Consider the following 19049-nt stretch of genomic DNA (forward strand, 5'->3'; position numbering starts at 1 on the left):
CCACCCCTTCCCACCGGTGTGCCTTGTGCTCTGTTGGGATGCAGGTCTGATGGGTGCTGGAGGTCCTCCTTTTACTTTCTCCACTCTGTTTAGACTTAGATGAAGATCAGCCCAAGGAAGAAAAGAAAGAATGCTACTATAACCTCAACGACGCCAGTCTCTGTGATAATGTGCTGGCCCCCAACGTCACCAAACAGGAATGCTGCTGCACCTCTGGGGCCGGGTGGGGGGACAACTGTGAGATCTTCCCTTGCCCTGTCGCGGGGACTGGTAAGGACCTGCTGAGTGGTGTGTTCATACCTGGGTCTGGTCCTGGGGCGTCCAGGGCCTTGGAATGTTCTCATTTTGGTCTCTGCGTTGAAGCCTTGTAATGATGGCGTTGCCTGGGACCTGCCGTGGCGGAATCGAGATGAGATTACCTTACAGTAGGTTTCATCCGGGGCTGGAACCCTCCCTGTCATCCCACCTCCAAATGACACCTTGAACTTAACTTCAGCCCATCACAGAGTACACTGTTACATTGAGGTTCCTTGTGATACTTTGGCAGAAAGGCGATTCTGTTTTATTCCGTTTTTAAAAAACCAGTTTCTTCTGCTAAAAGTGACACCTCATTATCTGTAAATAGAGCTTGCATATTTAGGCTAAGATCTTGCTTGAATGGAATCTTACTAAACCTTTAAAATGCTAGAAACCACAGTCATGGAGAAGTAAGTCATCACATCAGTTAAAATGTAGGTAAATCAAAAGTGCATGAAGTCGGGAGAGTTTTTTAAAATTACAAGTAAATGTATAAAGTCATTAGATTTATTTGCACCTACTCTGTAATTTTGGAGATTGTACTGAATTTATTTGCCCAAATTAGATGACAAGATTTGCCTTAAAGTTACTGAGTCTAAGAAAGAAAAACTGAATTTTAAACACAAATTAGTGGAGGATGTTCTTTTTTTTTCTTCTTTTAACTCCTTTTTTTTTTTTTTTTTTGGTCTCTCCTGAACTCAGCTGAATTCACTGAAATGTGTCCTAGAGGGAAAGGTTTTGTCCCCACTGGAGAATCCTCTTACGAGATGGGTGGTGAGAACTATAAAGGTCAGAATCAAACAGAAATGAATTTGCAACACATGTGCGTATCATCATTCAAGTAAAAGCATGGCTTGGGTTCAACAGAATTAGAGTTCTTCTCATCATGGAAACTGATTAGAAAGCCTTTAATTGTTCTCTTGGAGGGCCCCTACTGACTCCGGGCAGAGCTCTGTCTTGGGATTTAGAGCACATAGGACTGTTTGGCCTTGGGATGTCATGTTAACCTCCTGAGTTTCCATCGCTTCCTGTCTGAGATAGGAATAACGTCTGTGAGGTTTATCGTGAAAATTAAATGAGATAACATACTAAAAATACTTAACACAAAATTCTGTACCTAGGAGGTACTTTTTATAAATTTATTCTTTTATTCCAGACATACGTTAGAAATAATATAAACCATATAACTCTGACTCTCATTATGTTGGTCTTTGTAGTCATCAACAAAGCTAAGCTTCTTGCCCTTTTTAGAACTCATCCTGCTATGGCTAAGATACTTTTACCAATGGCTATGGATTCCTCATAGGAAATAGAAAAGGAGAAAATTAAAGTAGATGTGTTTTATATATTTAATGCTATCAGTCTATATTTCTGAATAAATGCACAGCCTTTTTGGCAAAATTTAAACCACATGTTTGAATATTTCCGTGTTAACCACTCACTTTTGACATTTCCATGATAGAGATATTATGACCTCTTAAATACAATGGGTTGTTTTTTTTTCCCCCTTTACAGCTTAATATTGAAAAACTGCTAAGTGGCTGGACTACAGATTAACATTTTTACTGTCCATCCGTTGTTGAGAACCAGTGTTCTAATGATAGTCAGTAGCTGGATAGGAAATTCCGTATGTGTTTTTTAAATATATTTATGATTTAGTCCAATTAAATAACAAGAAGACTTGGTTTGCAATATGTGTTTAATGGTTTTCAAGTTCACAAATATCCTACTTTGTTTTTGCAGGGATATAGTTAAATCTCACTTTATATTATGGAACAGAGCCCTGATTTTACTATAAAGTCACCCTCTCTCATATAAAAATAAGTTCCTCCTCACCCTGTCTTAGCAGTGCTGTTAACAGTTGGAATATTAGTTGCAGATCCAAACAGCTATGTATTATGGACCTGACTTTGCCATTTTCCAGCTGTGTAACTTTGGAGTGATTCATCTACGGAGCCTACAGTTTTTTTTAATGACATGACATTTGCTCCAAAATGTTAGAACTGATGATAATATTAATAGCAATGAAAGCAAGGGATAACAGTTTTTGAGAGTCTATGGAGTCTTCTACATGGATTTTCTCATTTAATTGTTTCAGTCCTATCAGGCAGATGTTCCTATTGTCCCCAACTTACCACTGAGTAAACTGAGGTCTGCAGATGGTGAACACTCTAAATTCTGTGGAGGAATGGGTCTGCCAACACCCTTAGCAACTTGTGCTTTTATTCGCTGGTCATTATCACCAAGAAAGAAGCCTCATCGGGTTCCATCAAACTCTTCTTGGGAGTGTTCTTTATCTCAACTAGTTAATGGGCCAAAATACACACTTATAGAAAGGCACTTTTCTTACAATGTATATTTTTATGAAGATATTGTTGGCTGCACTGTGAAACCCATAGAGTATTTCATCAAATAGGAGGTAGCAATGCAGAAATCGTATTTACAAAAAGACCTTATCCACTAATGTTTTGGACGTTCCCAAGATATCACAGACTCTCTTCCCTTATCTATGAGGTAGGCCTAACTTGAAGAATTTTCTGTTGTTGTATCTGAAGATTCTTTGGACTGTGAATATTTTAATATCCAACTTGAAGCCTCATATTGCTTAGACTCTTCTTTTTAACTGAAAGACCAAAGCTAAGTGTTCTCTTTCTCCATTTCCCTCCATAGATGCGGACGAATGCATGCTCTTTGGGCAAGAAATCTGCAAAAATGGCTTCTGTCTGAACACTCAGCCTGGTTACGAATGCTACTGTAAGCAGGGGACATACTATGACCCCGTCAAACTGCAGTGCTTTGGTAGGTATTAGGAGGCTACATTGTGCTGTGAAAATATACAGGTGGAAAAAAATAAGTAATGCTGTGTAGTAAAAGCAATTCCCTTGCATCTAAGTCACGTGCCGAAAAGATCTTTAAGTGTTTTATGGATCTTTTTCTTGAGCAAGATTTAAGAAAATAAAAAACCTCCGTACTCCTATTTGAACACATTTCAAGCAAAGAGGTAATATTCAATGTGGAATTATAATTCAGGTCACTGGTTTAACTGAAATTTCTTTCGGTCTGGAGAGCCTCCTGTTTCATCACTCATACCATGCAAGTGAAAGTCATTTTTAAATACTGACCCAGACTTTAAGGCTTAAGCAGAAAACCATATACACTAGGCAGAAAACCATAGCAAAAGGAAATAATTTTAAAACTATCATAAAGAGGCATTTTATTTTAAATTTTGAAGCATATCCTGTTCCTAAATGTTTTCTTTCTTTCTTTAATGTCAGCAGCAGCAGGGCACCATTATTCTTCCGATCAATACGATTTAATATTTTTATAGTCAGAGCTGTTCTCTCTTGGATGATGATGTGTAGTTAATTAACATGTGGCAGCCCCTGGAATTTAGCAGTGTGTGAAGTTTGGGAAGTGCATGAGGTATAACTGATTGCTGATTCTCTTTAATAATTTTTTTCTCTTAAGATATGGATGAATGTCAGGACCCCAATAGTTGTATTGATGGCCAGTGCGTTAATACAGAAGGCTCTTATAACTGCTTCTGTACCCATCCAATGGTTCTGGATGCTTCAGAGAAAAGATGTATACGACCAACTGAATCACACGGTACGTTTGCATGTGAGATGCAAGTCTGTGTCCAAATAAATGGCAAGGTTTTCCTTTTGACTGAAATGTGAGTTACTGGGAAAGAGAAAAGTGGACTCCTCGGGTATTTTGGAGTCATTAAATGAGATGCTAAAAATAATGAAAGAGAATAATTGTAAGAGAAATAATTAGCTGCATATCATCAGCATGTAGGAGAGTCAATACCCTGCATGTACTTATTTAACAGATAACAGAATATAGATTGGCTGAGCAGATAGCAGAGCTGTTCTCCACCTGAGGGTTGGCCCTCAAAGGCAACTGAGGAAGGTGTGAGTTCAGAGAAGGGTAATCAGGTTTGTTTGACTGGGCTGGAGAACACAGATGAAGCTGGGCAGAAGAGACAGTGGAATCCGACAACGCGGTGGAGACCCCTGGCGTCCATTGATTAGAATCCCTGTTCATCCCCAATGAGATGATGTGCTACTAATAATTGGCATAATTGACATTCCCAACAGCCATCACTGTTAGGAATTACCTTGGATGATGTCAGTTGAAAGGCAGGAAGTTTGGAGTTGAGTACTCTAGCAGGAAGTGTTACTAGTCCAGGGCTCTGACGGATGAACTGGGTGAGAAAGCATGAATCTGCAAAGTGTTATGTAGAAAGAAATGGTAGGATTTGACAGAAGAGTGAATGTAAAAAGGGAAAGATTGGAAAATCAGAAGTGCTTTAGGATTACGGAGCATAGAAGGAGGCAGTGTGGTGCTTTCTGTAATGATGGGAAGCTGCAGAGGGAGGGATTTAATTGCAACATGATGAGCAGGTTGAATTTCAGCTGATGGGTGGGAGATGGCAGAGGTTTGATCCATGGAAAGACCAGGCTGGCTTCATACTGTACTTGGAAGTCACTCTTAGAAACAGAGATGGAAACTTTGAGACTCACTGGCTTCCAGCACACTGTCTATGAAATAGGAATAACAGTGCGATTGTCATGGAACCATGTTTCCCCTTTCAGAACAAATAGAGGAAACTGATGTCTACCAAGATCTGTGCTGGGAACATCTGAGTGAGGAGTATGTGTGCAGCCGGCCCCTCGTGGGCAAGCAGACGACTTACACGGAGTGTTGCTGTTTGTATGGAGAGGCCTGGGGTATGCAATGTGCCCTCTGCCCCATGAAGGACTCAGGTGAGCCCTGACCCGGTTCCTTCCGCTGCAGTCCATCTCCCCTCCCTTGGAGCTGGACAGTCCTTTCACTTCTGTAGCTTCATCTTCACTCGCGATTCCTCACTTGGATCAGAGGTGTTGTGTGGTGTGTGTGCTCCAGTCCCGACCCTGTTGTGAATTTCTGAAACCCTAATTCTATTTCACCTAAGAACGACAAATGACCCAAAGAAACATCATGCGACTTAGCGACTGGTGGCATAGATCTTTGGAATTCATATTTCCCGTTACTTCCTTTCTTCCTTTCTCATTTCCAACAGTGTCTACTTAGAGCAAAAAGTATCAGAGACTGTAGAAAGTCTTTGTAGGTCAAAGTCCCGGTTTTTATGTCAGCCTCTTGGTGAGACGGATCCAAAAGGGGTTAGAACAATAAAGGAAGAGAGTAGGAAGTAAGTGAAAGTGTCTTTGAACAAATGTCCTTTCATTTCAAGGGTTAGATCTGAGGATAAACCTTTGGTCAAGTGGAAAATGCAACAGGTAGGCTCCGGGTTTCTCTCTTCTCCTCGTGTTCGGGGAGGACCCGGGAGGTGCTGACTCTGGGCTGTTCAGTGACTGCAGGCCTTTGAGCTCACTGCTTACTGCTTCTCTTCTTACCTCTAGAGCCACTTACTGCTCTTTAAAGGAAAGTCCTTGAAAGTGTTCAAGGGTAGGGTGCCTGGGTGGCTCAGATGGTTAAGCGTCTGCCTTCAGCTCAGGTCATGATCCCAGGGTCCTGGGATCGAGTCCCACATCGGGCTCCCTGCTCAACAGAGAGCCTGCTTCTCCCTCTGCCTCTCTCTCTCTCTGTCTCTTATGAATAAATAAATAAAATCTTAAAAAAAAAAAAAAAGAAAGTGTTCAAGGGCATTTCATTTTGTCTTTGGCTATGAAAGGTTTGTTAAAGCTGGAAAGATACTGTGTGGGTATAAAGTGAAGGAGTTTATAATGAAAAAATTCTCAGAGTGGTCAAGATGGGAAGAATTTCTCGAAAAGAGGGAATGCATTAATTTTCAGTTCATTAGAATGCAACTTTCAAGCTATTTTGTAGCCTTTCAAATTGTCAGTAACTTAAAACCAATGTAGCATAAAAAAGAAAACGATTTGAAATGCCATAAAACAAAAAGGACTTGCAAAGGATAAAGAGCAAATACATAAAGAAATAGATGGTGATGATAGGAGCCCAGGACTAGAAAGAGGATGGGTTCTGGAGCCAGGCAGGCTGGGTCGGGAATCCCGAACTGCCCATTGAGAAAAATAACCTCACCCAGCACAGCTCATTTGTAAACCGGAGGCGTTTATGTCTGTCTCGTTGGGTTGTTGAGGACGGGGAGGATGCAGGTAGAGCAGGAACACAGGGAGGGGTAGAATTGTTGGCATTACTGTGGTATCTGTTCCCCGGAGGCAGATGCCACACTGGAGGAGGGTGAAATCCCTAGGAAGTGAGCACACGGGGGCTTGAGACAGCTCACAGGGCTCTGATACCTCAGATCGTTTTACGTAGCCAGTGGTTTTTGTTGTTTAAATTTTTTCAAAAATAACATATACCCCTTCTAAAGAATTAATCCAAGATATTCTATCCCTCTACACCTATCACATCACAACTGAACTCCTCTCCTCCTTGATATTCAGTCTTAACAGCTGGGTTTTTGTTTTTTTTTTAAATCATCCAAACCTTTTTCCTACACATTAATTATTGTTATATAGCTGTATTTATATTTGTATTTTTTAAAGATTTATTTATTTGAGAGAGAGAAAGAGAGCGAGCAGGGGGAGGTGCAGAGGAAGAATCTTCAAGCAGACTCCCCGCTGAGCGGGGCTCGAAGAGCTGGGGCTAGAGCTCACCACCCATGAGACCAGGACCCTGAGATCATGACCTGAGCTGAAACCACGAGTCAGATGCTTACTCGACTGAGCCACTCAGGCCCCCGTGTGTTTAAGAGCATATTTAAAACTGAATTCCGTATCATCCATAAGACACACTTTGTTTTTTTTGTTTTACTCTTCAGCATCTCTGAAATTGGGAGTATCTTACAGTTGACAGCATCGAACATTTTCACATTTTAATGTCTGTTATATCAGAATGCTTGTTACAATCTGTGGTATCTTAGAACTGATGAAAGATGGTAACTTTTAAATGGCTGTACCAACTGCTTTATGGATGTGTCAGGTTTTCTTTGAAGTCACCTCCAGCCCTGGACATTTGGGTTGTTTGTCCCTCCCACCCCTTGCCTTGATCTCGATTTTCCTGTTATAAACCCAGCTGCAGGGAAACTTCATGTTTGTATCTTAGATACACCTGCAGGAGAAAATTCCTACAAGTGAACATCCTGGGTTGGGAAGTATGTACACTTACTTCTACTATATTTCTCTGAACATTTTGTGCAAATTTGCACTCACCTTGGCAGCATTTGAAATGACTCTTTCCTCATACCCGTCTACCATTGGATATTTGCAGCCTTGAAAATTGTTTTTATCAGATGGGTGAGAAGAGTATCTTACATGTGTCTCCCTCATTTCTAGGGAATTAGAGCATCTTCTCTGTGTTTATACGTGATATGTGTTTGTCAGTGAATTGTTTATCATATCCTTTGCCCATTTTTTTTGTTGGACTTGGTGTCTTTTTCTTATTAATTTGTAGGAGCTTTGTGCATATTCTGTTCACAACCCCAACATTTGGGTTATGGTGTGTATGTGTATATATATGTGTGTATATATGTGTGTGTGTGTGTGTGTGCTTGTCTTTATGGAAACTCCTTTATGGAGATTCTGCACATATTCTGTCCCTGTTCTGATCCTCTGATATTAAGTATTTACTGCATAAAATCTGACAAGCCAGTGCCTTTGCAAATCAAATTTAACTGACATAGCTTTTGGAAGAATAGTCAAGTATATTGCTGTTAGAAATTAATTTTAGAATATTGCATCAGTTATTCTTAACTGAGACTTAACACATTTTAAAATGTGAATTTGAACAAATATGTGTGAACAAATACATACTGTATAATATTTTTAGGAGGGTATGGGGTATCAGGAAAAGAATGGTACCCATTGCCAAATTTAAAAAAATAATTAGCATTGCTAATCATAATAGCATTATATAATTATAATAATTAGCATTGCCATACTCTTTTAGTTTATATATGCACAGTACAGTACTTAGGATCCTCCAGAAAGAGTCTCTAGCATATTGTCCACCAAATCCTCAAAGTCAGTGGTTTTCAATCTTTTATTTTTTAAACATTGGTAATCTTTTGTCCACTGAATTGTTATTTTAACCTCCGATATATAAATTCATTAACCTCAAAGATGCTGGAGGAACTGGCTGGGAGAATAGCTACTTAGGCTCTTGAGGTATCTGTGAGGGACCCCAGGGTTCCAAAGAACACATATTGAAAACTGTTGTTCTCAATGGCTTAGTCGGAAGATAGGAGTAAGTTAAGCAGCCCAGAAGGAGTATTTCTGTTATACCCCTAAGATTATGGGCCTAGAACTACACTCTGAACCCACAGAGAAGGTCCACAGCAAAGTTAAACGGGTTTCCCAGTGGTCCTCGGACCAGCCTGCATTGCCTGGATTAGCACCTGACGTTCTGGTTGTACCCACACCAAACCATCTCCCATTGAGCGTTTCTGCGGACATAGAGTCACTGAGGGGGGCCTGAGCACAGAGGTCAGCACAGGGGCTCTGGAAGCAGGTCACCTGCATTTGACTCCTGTTTGGGCAACTTCTTATCTATGCAGCCTTGTTTCTTTGTCACTCCATGCCTCGGTTTCCTCATGTGAACATAATTTCCCCTGCCTCAGGGCTGTTTTAAGAATTGAGTAAGTTAATACATGAACACCTAGAATGGTCTTCGACACATCCAGAAGGTATTAGCAGCCAGTGCTACTTACTGCTAAGTGACTCGGGTCAAATGCATTTTCAAATGTAACTGAAGTCGGAGGATCTTATAAAATATACAATTACCTAATAGCATCTGAACATGAATTAAGGATAGACAAATGCAGAAGTAATCATTCTCGAAGAAGACTTGCTTTTCCGAGACAGCTGCTTCGTAAATATCAGTGGGCATGCCAATTACCTGTACCTGGAGATTTTATCAAAAAACAGATTCTGGTTTCTAGGTGCAAAAGGGTGGGCAGGACTCAGCATCTCTAGCAGGTCCCAAGATGATGCAGATGCTGCTGGTCCTCAGACCATGCTCTCAACATGTTCTAAAGATTACATCTAGGAGCATCCACCTTGATTTTGTTAAAAACCAACTTTAAAGCTGTTACTCATTTTTCAAAGAGGAAACAAAGAATGTGTTGTTTTCAAACGTGTTTCCTCATCATTTCTGTCATTGAATCTTTTAAATACGCTGTTCTATGGATATCTTGAGAGTTGAAAAGGACCGCATTGTCTGTTTGTTAGTATAAGCACTTGAGTAATCTCAGCCTCTCAGGCACTGAACCATCCAGTTTCCCTAGGAGCTCAGCGCCGCTGTGGGGAACAATTAGTTACTGATGGAAACAGTGCTGGAGGAATTTGAGGAATAAATCGCAGCACTTGTCATCAGCCTTGAGCATTAAAGTGCAGTGTAAAGTAAAGCTTTGGCTCTGGAGCAGGCTTTCACACTTCTGGTCCAATAGGTCACGGGCACTACTTGCTAAGGCAGCAGCTACGTCCGAGAATACTGGTAGTTGGAGGGGGTAGGAGGGGCTTGTTCAATAGTGTTCTCTGAAGTTAGACGGCATCTTGAGGATTGGTACCACATGCGGGGGGAAAGGAGTGGAGGGGGACGGTTTGGGTCCGGGCAGCTGTACATGAGGAGAGTTGCATAGTCATATAATTCAGTACATTCCTGAGGCTGCTTAGGTTCCCATCTTCATCCTCTGCTAGAGTCATGGAGACCAGACAGCAGGCATGACAGAGATTCCCGATGGTTGAGGGAGACCCTGCAGGTGGGACAGTGCAGTTTGTAGAAGGCATCCTGCACCGACAGCCTTCCCATCCTCAAGCTCTGGGGGCCGCTCTTCCCTTATTCCTGCTCCTGCCTCCTCTTCTCTTTCCCCCCTTACACCTTTGGATGCTGCCTGCTTTTAAAATGTTTGAGGAGAGGGGGCCTGAACTGCTTTGGGAGGACCCGTAAGTTTGAGCTCTTTATCACGTATATCATTCCAGACTCTGGGAGAAAAAAAGCTGTTTGGAAAACCAAGTCAGGGAAAACAAACTGTTTTATCCATATCATAAACAAGACTGGGAGAAACTACAGCTTTAGAGCTAGGGGATAAGGGTTAGCCAGGTGAGAGGTGGTATCTCATCAGCTGTGCATCAGAGTCTAGCACACTGGTGGGAATAATAACAATATATATTTTATGAATTAAGGGACTAAAGGCAGTAATTCTTGGTAAATAAAAGTTGGTGATGCCTTGCATTTATCTAAAATGAATTAATATTTTTATTGATACTCTTAAAAGCATAAAGTTCAATTTTCTGGAAAATGTACCTATTAATTGCAAGATATATGGGATGCCGTTATCACATGGAAATAAAAACCCATTAACCCGCATGTGAAAGAAAATTAGACACACCTGAATACTGGAATCTAAAATACCCAGGGTTGTGGCGCCTGAGTGGCTCAGTCGGTTATGCGTCTGACTCTTGATTTTAGCTCAGGTCATGATCTCAGGGTCCTGGGATTAAGCCCTGGGGGGGGGGGGCCTCCATGCTCAGCGGGGAGTCTGTTTGAGAATTCTCTTCCTCGGTTCCTCCCCCTGCTCACGCTCCTGTGTTTGCGTGTGCACACGCACGTGCTCTCTCACTCTCAAATGAATAAATCTTAAAAAAAAAAAAAAAGTAATCAACAAAATACCCAGGGTTCTCAGTGTCTGTGGCTATCTTTTTGAAATAGACTTCTGTGAAGTAAATTATTAAAATAATTAGACATATTGTAAGTAAATTGAACATAAAGATTTAAAAGTCTTGATCTGAAACTTTGAAGGAATTTGATGGGACACTTTGTGTGTTGGGAGAGTGCCGCCTATTGGTGGTATGATGTATTGCACTACTGTGTCAGACCCCCTGAAGTACTCTTAATGAAAGTCAGGTGTAGCAAGGTGAGAGTAGTTAAAAAAATAAAAATAAAAAACCTCTAAAGATACTAGTGCCGCAAAAGAAATGGGCAAATGTTAAAACAATTTTTGTAAGGCACTAATATTGGTCAACATGCAGAGGAATCGTCCACTCAGTTTTGTGGAGAGAACACTTGGAAGATTCTAGATTCTTTTGGTGCAGAAATTCTAGTTCTGGGGATACAGATCATGTTTGTACTTGAGTGCCAGGGGGGAAAATGTAATCTTTACAGCATAAGAAAAATTTGAAATCTATTCTGTCATTAGGGAATTTGTAAACTATTATATGCAAGTTGTAATTAGGAGTAAGAACTATGGTTGAAAAGCAATCTTGAATTATTTATAGCTTACCTGTGTTCAGTTTTAGTTAAATTACTTACATATTCCTTCCTTCATTTCATTATTTACTGTACACCTGCTCAGCCCTAGCCAACAAATTTTGCAGCAGATGTAAAGTTTGCATTTATATGATGTGTACATTTTAGTTCTGTAAAACTAACATAACATACAATTATGTTACTAAATTAGAGCAGCTTTTTCCTAAACGATGTCTCATGTTAATGTACGTGTGATACCCTTATTAATAAATTCTCCATTTGCTGCAACACCAAATTTTTTAATACTTCCTAATAGCTAACCTACCCCCAATTTTTTCATATGGTTTTGCAAAAGGGAAAGACTTTGGAATCTGTTTCTGAACAATTGAGCTAGTGATTTCTTCCATATTCATGCACAGCTCTTACATATGCCCAAATATCTCCATGTAAGAAGTTTCATAATACCCTTGGAGGTGTGAAGGAAGACGGGGATTTGAGTCATGGACTGAACTTGAAAAAATATTGTAACTGGGCAGTGGTTGCAAAAGTCCTTTCAGCAGTCATGGTTTAAAGCCTTTTCCAAGAAACATGTTTCCAAAGAATGTTAATAATAACTTTGGAACATCCTCCATGTGAGGCGCAGTGAGTGGTCACTGCCTTTGGCTTAGGCAGCCCAGGGATCTCGTTCTGTTTCTGGCACTGCTTCTGTCAATTGTACTGGGCAAGTTACTTTAGTTTCCTTTATCCAAAGTTGAGAACTCTTGTGAGGGGATATGGTAATTAGTACTCTCTGAGTATGAAATGTATCATTTTTGGTCAGAGATCCTGAATATTATGATTAAAGAGAGTGTAGCTGTTAATAAATTATAGTGGAGCATTAAAATCGCACTGGAAAGATATATAAGGCTTCCTAAATTCTGGCTACCATGCCTGCACACATAATGCGTGCCCTAGATACACAGCGTGGTAAATGGTCCGGTTCTTGGGGATGTCATTCGTGGTATCCGTGGAACTAGATTGAATTGGATACCTTACGGCATGGCAAGTAAGCAATTTATGTTGTTTCTTATGGAAAAGATTTATTTACTTCCTCTTTCTCCTCCCCGAAAGGAGCAAAAATGCTTTTCTTACTATAAAAAGACTGTTGCAAAATAAAATTTAGTAGCGAATTATGCACATACAGCTTTGTGATGTAATCATTATGTTAGTTTCCTGGCTTGTCAAATGGCAGTAGCAACAATAGGTTCTTTGAGGGTTAAATGTGATAAATGTATGGGAGATGCTTGGATTACAGTAAATGCTTTGTAGGTGTTAGCAAATCAAATCCTGTTCCAGGAAATGAGTTCAGCTAATGATTATTCCCCACTACTACCTTGTTATTCGGTGCTAGAAGTCTTCTTTGAAAGGAGGCAAGAATTAAAGACAATGAAGAATTGGAAGAGTGTTTGGGGACTAACAGAGTCAAACAACTCTGTGGACCCCAAAAAAAGCTGCTCCTTCCATGCCCCTCCAGGCTCCAAAGCTAGGAGTATGTAAGCTAAGGGAGGCTTTATGGCTGGAAAGGACCATTTAGTGCCGGCTTTTAAATGAACATTCAGCATATTGGCTTTTAAATGAACATTTAACATATTCAGTTTATCAATTTTTTTAATAAAAGAAGCAAAATAATGTTTGCAAATGGTTAAAATTTATAAATGTTAAAACCTAGATTTTCCTGAGAATTCAAGTTCAACTTACACATTTTGCCCTGCTCCTTACAAGTCCAATATTTTTATAATAAAATAAGATCAAGTTTTATTTTGTGATGGATCTTTAAATATATCAAGGAAGAAATAAAACTTTACTTCAGAGTGATTTCTATATCAAAATTGTGTTAATTAAATCTCTTAACACTTTGGTCTCCATTTATAAATTTTATCTATTTGATTTTCTCTCCAGCACTTTATATACCCGAAAGGGCAGCCCCACAATCCTAATAAGCATTTTCTTCTTAAGTGCTTGAGCAGCTCTTATAAATCTAATAAATCAAACTTGAAATGACAGATTGAATTTTCTAATAAATTTAAATCCTGTTTACCAACCTAATTAAATTCTCTTAATTCTCATTCAACACAAATCCTAATCTAAAGTCAGCTTTATTTCAAATAAAAATCACAAGGTTTTTCTGTCTGATTCTCTATTACATGGTTCTCGTAAACATTATAAACATACAAAATAACAAAAACCTCATTCTAAAACCTTAACAGAAAAGTATTACTACTCTAGACTTAATGTACATCATTACTAGAGGAATTTCCACCTCAGGCCAGCTGAGGTTACTGGGTGGAAAAATTCACGACTGTGATTGTCCATTATTAGAGAATTAAGACCAGTGTGTGGGATGTATATACTCACGTGTGAGTCTGAGCATCCATGCGTGATATGCTGAGCACATTTTATTACTTCCATGTGAGCATGGGACCACAAGTGTTTCTCATGTATTATTTTTATAATCAATATCCTCCAGTACAGGGATCCTCAAGGGAATAATAGGGCAGATAAAATTAATAAAAGTTTTTCTCCATCTGCACACGACTCCCCATAAGAATCAGATACCTGCTCCTAAAGGGATGTGCTCACCCTGTGGGGAGATTCCCTACCACACGGTGGCTCAGACAGATAAACTTCCCTTGTGCCTGTAAGGTAGGCTGGGGTATTAGGGTTCTCCAGAAAAACACACCCAATAAAACAGATAGGGATTTATTGATTGATTGAGTCATTGATTCATTATAAGGAATTGGTTCTCGTAATTATAGAAGCTGGTAAATTCAAAATCTGCAGGGTGGGCTGATGATGTGGGATGCTTGAGGGGATCCCAGGTTCCAGGTCAAAGGCCTTCAGGCAGGAAGAGTCCAAGGCAGTGGGCTGTGGGCTGTGGGCTGGAGAATTTTCGCTCACTCAGAAGAAGGTCATTCTCTGTTCTTTTCAGCAATTCAGTGACTCGGTTATTCAGGACTGAATGAGGCCTGCCCACATGATGGAGGGCAATTTGCTTTACTCAGATCCACCAATTTAAATGTTAATCTCATCCAAAAACACCCTCACAGAAATGCCCATAACAGTGTTTGATCAACTACATCAGGGCACCTCATGGCCTAGCCAAGTTGGCACATGAAATTAGCTATCACAAGTGGGATTGAGAAAAATATTTAAATATTTTAAAATATTAAATATTTGCATTTTGTGGGCCTTCTGCACTGCCCACTGAAATCACACTTAAGGAGGGACCTTAGTTTTCAGTTCTTTCCCTTCCCCAGGTACATGCTGGAGAAGGGCAGGGAGGAGGTGGGATACTTAACACTTAGCCAGGGCCCCCCAGCTGGGCAGACGGCAGGTCAGGGCCTCCTTAACCAGGCTGTGCAGGAGATACAGGACTTCAGAGAGGGAAGAAGTCAGCAGGGATGAGTGACAGAGAAGCCTGCTACAAAAAGGAGGGGCAGCACATCAGAGGAAGAATACTAGAAATGAAGCTAAAAAGTGCGTTTTTAAAAACAACCTTGCCTTTGGCACCTGGGTGGCTCAGTCGTTAAGCGTCTGCCTTCGGCTCAGGTCATGATCCCAGGGTCCTGGGATCGAGCCCCGCATCGGGCTCCCTGCTCGGCCAGGAGCCTGCTTCTCCCTCTCCCACTCCGCCTGCTTGTGTTCCCTCTCTAGCTGTCTCTCTCTCTCTCTGTCAAATAAATAAAATAAAATCTTTATAAATAAATAAATAAATAAATAAATAAATAAATAAATAAATAAATAAATAAAAATAAAACAACCTTGCCTTTGGCAGGTACATCAGACAAAGGGAGAGCACCAGACAAGTCAGTCACATTGAGGTTAGGATCATATTTTGTAGTCACTGATTAAAAACATCTTTATGAAAAAAGGAAACCTGGTGTGCTTTCAGAGTAAGGACAGTTAAAAAGGAAAAAACAACAGTGACAACCCAACCCTAAGAGAGGGGAGAACGGACTCCCATTTCCTGCATATATATATACTGCTGGAGACAGCACTCTGGAGGCGTGTCCTGGAACCAGAAACGGTTCCCAAACCCAGTTCCCTGGGCTTGGGAGCCAGCAAGTGTCTGGAAGGCCAGCTGCAGGGTCCTTGCTAAACTGCAAACTGGAGTATTAACTCTTCTGAGAACCGGTAGAAATTCTTGTTTCGAGGGCTCCAGAACAATGAGAGAACAGTTAAACGTGAGCAGAATTTGACAACAGGATTGCCAGTTGGGGTGCTGAGTGCTTCTGAAACTTTAGTTTGTGCACAGCTTGGACTTCGGGGCGTCCGTTGTATTCAGTGCTTATTTTCTTAAAATCTGTGCTGCCTTGAAGGCTAAGAAGGTATTTGGCCCCATGCTTATATAAAATATTCTGAACAGAGCGTAAATTTGATTATGATCGCACTGATGTCCTGTTAGAATCTTTCTCATTTAGAGCCAAAGCAGAACAATTAAGACATACATGTAAAATGAGCGATCTGATGACAAAAAGCAACACTTTTACTTTGAATGAACAAGCTTTTAATTTATCTCCAAAATACAATGTTTAACAGTTTAAACTTTCTCCCTTGAAGTCAGAGATTACAAATAGGTGCTCAGTTTCTAGAAACACCTTTTTCAGGGTTATTTTTTATTAGGTGATTTGCTCTTCATGGAAATTTTACTTTCACATATTTTAAAAGCACTTTGCTGCTGTGATGATTTTTTTTTTTCCCTCTTCAGTGATAAGATGAGTTGAAATGTCCTCTGAGGAGAATGAACTGTGATGAATGGGGCTGTGACAAAACCACAGCACATAATTATTGAAAGCCGCATCTTACGTTTGAGGTTTTGCATTCATATAATATTGTGCTTATTCTGACCTTTTCTTAATTAACCTTAGGAGACAGCTGTGGTTAGAACAAAGCTCTGGCCACCTGTGCCTTTAAATGCTGACCTCCTGGCTGGAATGGGCGAGCCTGGCAGAACGGAGGCCAGCGGAAGTTTATCTGGTCTCCCTTCATGCAACACACTGATTGTGCCTGTGATGTTTGGGAGAAAAGTATCTAGAAAGTGCTTAGAAAGCGATCACGTTCTTGTCTTTGTGCTGACACAGATCTGCAAGGAGTAGAAACTAGGGAGGGCAATGTTTTTGCTTCGTTTCAGTAGCCAGTATCTTAAGAAAGAAGCGGATTTCAAAAGATTAGCTCACTGGGGAGCTTAGGACACAGCATGCCTTCTTTATGCTTCCTTCTGAGATTCAAGTCTCAGTGGCAAGCAGAGCTGTTGTGAACAGTTGTGCTGGTTGTGCACTGCTCAACCCTAGAAGATACCATTCACATGGTCATCTGTGAGCACCTACAAAGTGTAGCTGAAGAAATCACTGCCAGGAGGAAGAGCTACTAAGACTATATCTGATTCTGAATAGATCCAGGGGGGAAGGGAAAAGAGAGTCATTTCAGATTAAGATAAATAGCAATATAGAGAAAAATCATAAAACTGAGTTGGATCTGAAAACTCAGTTTTGCTTTGTAATAAGTGAATGGAATAATAATATTGATTATGTTTAGTGTTATTTTAATATTATATAAATTACCTAGAACTTGCTCTTCACATAGTAACAGATTTAGCAGTATATCTTTCTCATAACCTTGAGATCTCTACTTCAGAATATTAAGCTAGTTTTTTAAAAGATTTTATTTATTTATTTGACAGAGAGAGAGACAGAGAACAGGACAGTGTAAGCAGGGGGAGAGGGAAAGGGAGAAGCAGGCTTCCCGCCAAGCAGGGAGCCCGATGCGGGGCTCGATCCCAGGACCCTGGGATCATGACCAGAGCCAAAGGCAGATGCTTAACCGACTGAGCCACCCAGGTGCCCCTCAAGCTAGTTTTGAACAAATATTAATATAAGTTTCTTTGCTTCAAAACTTAAATGAGCAAGGTAAAATAATATAATTTGAAACCCAATTACCTTTACCCTTATATTTTAATTTGTTTTTAGTAAAAGAAAATACTATATTTTAAGAATTTATCCTCGGGGTGCCTGGGTGGCTCAGTCGGTTAAGCGGCTGCCTTCGGCTCAGGTCATGATCCTGGGGTCCTGGGATCGAGCCCCACATCCGGCTCCCTGCTCAGCGGAGAGCCTGCTTCTCCCTCTCCCTCTGCCTGCCACTCTGCCTACTTGTGCTCTATCTCTATCTCTCTGTCAAATAAATAAATAAAATCTTTAAAAAAAAAAAAAAAGAATTTATCCTCACTTGGTCTTTGGAATATCATTAAATTTTTCTGGACCTCCGTTTCCTCAGCAGAGAAGTGAATGAGAGACTAACCTTACAGGTTACACTGACTGATTACAGTGTGTTAAATTCCATGATTGTCCATCATTCTGAAAATATCCAGGTGAGTTCGGCTGAACGCAATTGTGGCATCTAGTGGTAATTACCTCCTATCACGACCACAAATTTCCATGACAAATTGTCTTCCCTAGATTCTGCAGCCTAATAGTAAAAATTTTCTATTCAGGATCATAGAACACGTAAACTAGAAAGGACCTCAGAGATCAACTAGTTTCCTCATTTTACCAGTTAAAAATAGAAAGGTTAGATGAACTCCAGACAATATATAAAAAAATGTTCTCCTGTGTTATTTTTGTTTATCTTGACTTTTTTTTGAGGTGAAATTCATATAACATAAAATTAAGCATTTGCAGTTTCCTTTTTGTTTGAAGTAGACTCCACACCCAGTGTGGAGCCCAACATGGGGCTTGAACTCACGACCTTGAGATCAAGACCTGAGCTGATATGGAGAGTTGGACGATTAGCCGACTGAGCCATCCAGGCACCCCATAAAATGCATTTTCAAGTGAACAGTTCAGTGGCATTTAGTACATCCACCGTGTTGTACAGCCTCCCCCTTATTCTTACACACACACTTAGCTCCTATTTTAAAGTAATTCTTACTTGGTTAATGCAAAAAGAGAGAAACCAGTGTATGCCTGATACATAATACTTAGTGATTTTTGCTCTTTGTTGACTTCTTGGATTGTCACTTCAGAGTGATATTTAAAGAGCAGGAAAGAAGAAAAAAATGGTGTTGGTGTCTTACATTTAGAAAATACGAAGCATATCAGTTGAGAAAACTAACATGTTGAACTTTCCTCTTGTTTGCCTGTTTATTGTACTGTTCAGTCTTCTCTTATCAAACATTAGAGGTTACCTCATTCCCATTTCCCCTGTGATTGCCTGAATGTAAGACTTGAATGCTGTATTTCCAAAGCCTTTGGATATTTAGAAATGGGGAAAACTCTTCATGCCATCCTTAAGAAATTCATAAGTGATCAATCATTATTTTAGGGTTTTCATGTGTGGCATGATTTAATACCATTACAAGTGTATACATTTTGGATCCAGGTTTTAAGAAAGCAGAGGGAGCCTCCACTTTTTGGCATTCATACCCAACAAATCTGTCTCTCCAGGAGAGTCTGGCTAAATAAACAGCAATCTGTTGGAAACACAGGGAGTGACTGAACTTG

At 40.2% G+C, this 19049-nt stretch overlaps 1 protein-coding gene across 12 annotated transcripts in view; it reads left to right on the forward strand.

Moving 5' to 3' along the window:
- Positions 1–19049, forward strand: part of LTBP1 (latent transforming growth factor beta binding protein 1) — a 395639-nt gene that overhangs the window by 364348 nt on the left and 12242 nt on the right. For 11 of the 12 annotated variants that reach the window (XM_064572092.1, XM_064572089.1, XM_064572091.1 and 8 more), the window contains 5 exons: positions 94–270; positions 1000–1086; positions 2968–3096; positions 3766–3906; positions 4899–5069. In XM_064572092.1, coding sequence (XP_064428162.1) covers positions 94–270; positions 1000–1086; positions 2968–3096; positions 3766–3906; positions 4899–5069 — 705 coding nt within the window. Of the gene's footprint in view, positions 1–93; positions 271–999; positions 1087–2967; positions 3097–3765; positions 3907–4898; positions 5070–19049 lie in introns of those variants that run through there. The other variant, XM_064572096.1, reaches the window with a different exon arrangement.

Source organism: Mirounga angustirostris, unplaced genomic scaffold (genome assembly GCF_029215605.1).
Source record: "Mirounga angustirostris isolate CCGP_5_RB_7025 unplaced genomic scaffold, mMirAng1.0.hap1 SCAF_10, whole genome shotgun sequence".
NCBI classification, from domain to species: Eukaryota; Metazoa; Chordata; class Mammalia; order Carnivora; family Phocidae; genus Mirounga; species Mirounga angustirostris.